The sequence below is a fragment of the Bactrocera oleae genome, chromosome 3, assembly GCF_042242935.1.
Source record: "Bactrocera oleae isolate idBacOlea1 chromosome 3, idBacOlea1, whole genome shotgun sequence".
Lineage (NCBI taxonomy): Eukaryota > Metazoa > Arthropoda > Insecta > Diptera > Tephritidae > Bactrocera > Bactrocera oleae.
In genome coordinates this window covers 260,594-263,925 of record NC_091537.1, presented here as the reverse complement: position 1 = coordinate 263,925, position 3,332 = coordinate 260,594, and the positions used below count along the sequence as shown (strand labels likewise).

Sequence of the window (3,332 nt, the reverse complement as noted above, 5' to 3'; positions counted from 1 at the left end):
CGATTATAATTGATCATAGTGAGGAATTTGAAAAACTCTTAAAACATAAAAATAAAACTGTGTCAAACTCAATTGAATTTGTATCTGTTTATTTATTGCATTTATTTTCATCTTAAGAAATTATAACTTTCCACCGCTTCAAGTTTTATTATTCAATATGCCAGAAATACTCACCACCATTCCACCTCTAACATTGGCCAATGAAAATTTAAGCGAAACGGACGGAGTCTCTACTGATCGATCAATAACCTCTAGTAATGGAATTCCAAGTCCTAGTGAAGAGCTTAGAAGCCCTCTTGAGAATTCAACTAGGTGTGAAAAAAATCCGATGCTTAACGGGAAGATTATTAAGTCGCGCAAATCTATTGGACGGCGAAATCAAAAAAAAGTGGCTTTGAAAGTTGGGTGAGTATTGCAGGTCTGTGACATTATTTTCGAATCCATTTTTTGATACACAGGGTTACTTGCTTAGATTCGTACAACTTCACTTATTTTTTATACATTTGTATGCACATACATATGTTTATAGCAACTTGAGCTACGACTTTTCAGTCAGTTCTCTCATTGTACATACAGTTTTTCGACACTGAAAATTTCAAAAGCAGTAAATATAAAAATTTTCGGGTTTTCTTTGTGCAACAGAATTGCATTAAAATTTCGCTATTAGATCGCTAATCAGATAATATTAGCGTACATCGAATTAAAAGACACGTGTATAATAAAATAAGGAAAAAATCAGCATTTAGTCTCAACCCAGATTCATCCTATGTTTTTTCGGCCACGCCCTCGATTCAAAACACATCTACACAGTTTGCAGCAAAAGAGCAGCACTGCGTTCTGTCTGAAATCTCAAATTCCTCGTGTCCCGTTACGAAAGCCGTCCCCATCATCCGCTTTATCTAAAACAAACGTCTACTGCAACTTATCACCAAGGTTACAAGTTCAGGTAGACAATCCTGAAAACAAAGTTACAAAAAAAGCGACAATACCTAAAACTGATGTGCAACCTTTGACCACACCGAATTTGGTGCAACTGAAGCAGTGTAGAAATCATTTTTCTCAAAAGCTCGAGCTTGCAACGAGAACAATTAACTCATCTGCAACTCAATTATACTTGCGGCGTCAAAGTACTGCAGCTATTTTGAATTTCCGTATCCGAAAGTCGATTACGCAAATGGATTTAAAGCGAACTCATCGGGACAATGCCAATAATTACTCGTTATTAGCTTCCCCGCAATCGCAATCGCTGCGTGGGCTTTCTACAAATCCCAGTGCTTTAATGCAGAATAGAACCTCTGATATAACTGGTCTTATGGGCGTATCCAGTCAATCTTCGTTGGTAAATAAAATGTTCGATCAGAACAATTATTATTATGTTATTCAAGATCGCGATCCAAAGATAGCTGGAATGCGTATTTTTGCAACAATAATGTTAAACGCCTGGCGAAAACGGCGCGACGAAGTGAAACGCCTTATGGAGGAGGTAAACAGCCTTAAACGTGGTGTAAGTCTAGGATCGTGTTGCTAGTTATTTGTTAAACATGGATTTCATTAAATTTTCTACTCTTAAGTCAATTAAAGCCAAGAACCAACTCCATGTGTTCAATACCCTCTTTCGAGTTGAACAAAAACGCAATGATGAGCTCAGTGTTCAGCTGAAGCGATCTTTAGAAGATATAAGCAATACCAAATCTTCTTGCGAGAGTCTTACTACTTCACTCATCAGCTTAAAGGCGGACAAAACGCTACTTGAACAGCAAATCCAAATCAAGGAACAAGAATTCGACGGTCTCAATGCAATACTTTCTCAGACCAAATCCGACCTATTTAAAGCAATGGCTCAACAGAGGGAGCTACAGGCGAATTTGTCCAGTGAGCAACGTAAAGTACAAGCCCTAGAAGCACAGAAGAAAGAATTAATTAATGAAGTAAAACTCTGAAAATGCATACTGTAAATTATACTTTGTTACTTATTTTCGGAAAATGTGCTATTTTAGATATGTGAAGTTAATAATGAATCTTTGCAAAAGGAAGAAAAGTTACACAATGAAATTAAGGAGAAGAACGATGCTTTAAGCACTGCGCTCACTAAGCTGGAGTCTTTTGAATGCGAAATAAATGAATTGAAACAGTAAGTATTATGTGAATAATAATAAGATGAATTCTTAATTTGATCATAAAGCAACTATACGAATTAATTGAAACAAACTAAGAATTTTAAAATTCTGTAAGTTGCCTTTTCTGTTAATAATTTTAAGTATTTTAGTACTGAATACCTGAAAATGGTGACATTTAGTAAGTGCACTGAAAACTATATACATTGTACATACATATATAGCGGTGTACTCATTATCAGATATAAAAATGACAGAATTTTCACGGACTGTGCACCAATAACACTAACACTAATGACATTCATCTTGCCATCATCAAAATTGTTAGCGATGACAGTTTCTGTAACTGATTTAAGATATTGATTTTAAAACCGAATTTGGTTTGTATGTAATTCTTATTTTGAAACAAATTAACATTGTTCAATACTAGCCATATAGCCTCAGAGTAACTTCAGTTACTCGCTGCGAAGTTTTACTCCAAGCTTGTTGTCCATTACTAACACCAGGTTGAACAGCAGAGACGAGTATATTATGAATTGTGCTAAAACCTTTGACCTTTATTCAAAGGCTTATAGCGCTACATATACAGGCTTATTTAGGTATATACAAATGTTTATATATCGTACTATACTCATATAGTAGATTTAAAATTGCGATATTTCATATATATATCACATTGATTACCGTTCTCTATTCATTGTACTGCTTTTAAGGAAAACACTGATTTTGGACAGTAGCTTGGAAGTGGAGTCACATTTGCGCAAAGAAGTCGCAAATCTATCCCGAGAAGTAGAAACTCTGCAACAATGTTTGGCTGCTACGTTGGGGAACCGTATACGTAGTTGCTGGAACAATTCGATTGCATATCAGCGTGCCACTTTGCATCTGGTGCATTGGATTGCTTACTGTACACTACCCGCGACACCACCACCGAAGATTACTACATTTCCGTTTGGCCTCACACTCGAAAAGGCACTAAATATTGTTAAACGTTAGCAATGATTAGATAGCATTTTCGTTTTACTTTTAATTGATAATCTTTAATTTATTTTATTATTTTATATATTTTGTTTTGAACTGACGAAAAGAAGCTGCATATGTGTATATATGTACATATAGCAAAATGTAAAAAAATCGTAAGTACATACATTCGTGTGTAGGTATATGTACTATACAAAAAGCTTTGGACAAAACAAATAAATAATGATATTGAGTTAA

General features: G+C 35.1%; 1 protein-coding gene across 1 annotated transcript; it reads left to right on the top strand.

The window, feature by feature from the left end:
* The first annotated feature begins 58 nt into the window (after positions 1-58).
* On the top strand, positions 59-3,332 carry LOC106614935 (desmoplakin). Its single transcript, XM_014230884.3, has 5 exons — positions 59-405; positions 811-1,504; positions 1,572-1,928; positions 1,998-2,131; positions 2,828-3,332. The coding sequence occupies exons 1-5, from the start codon at positions 158-160 to the stop codon at positions 3,108-3,110; spliced, it is 1,716 nt and encodes a 571-aa protein (XP_014086359.1). The 5' UTR covers positions 59-157; the 3' UTR covers positions 3,111-3,332.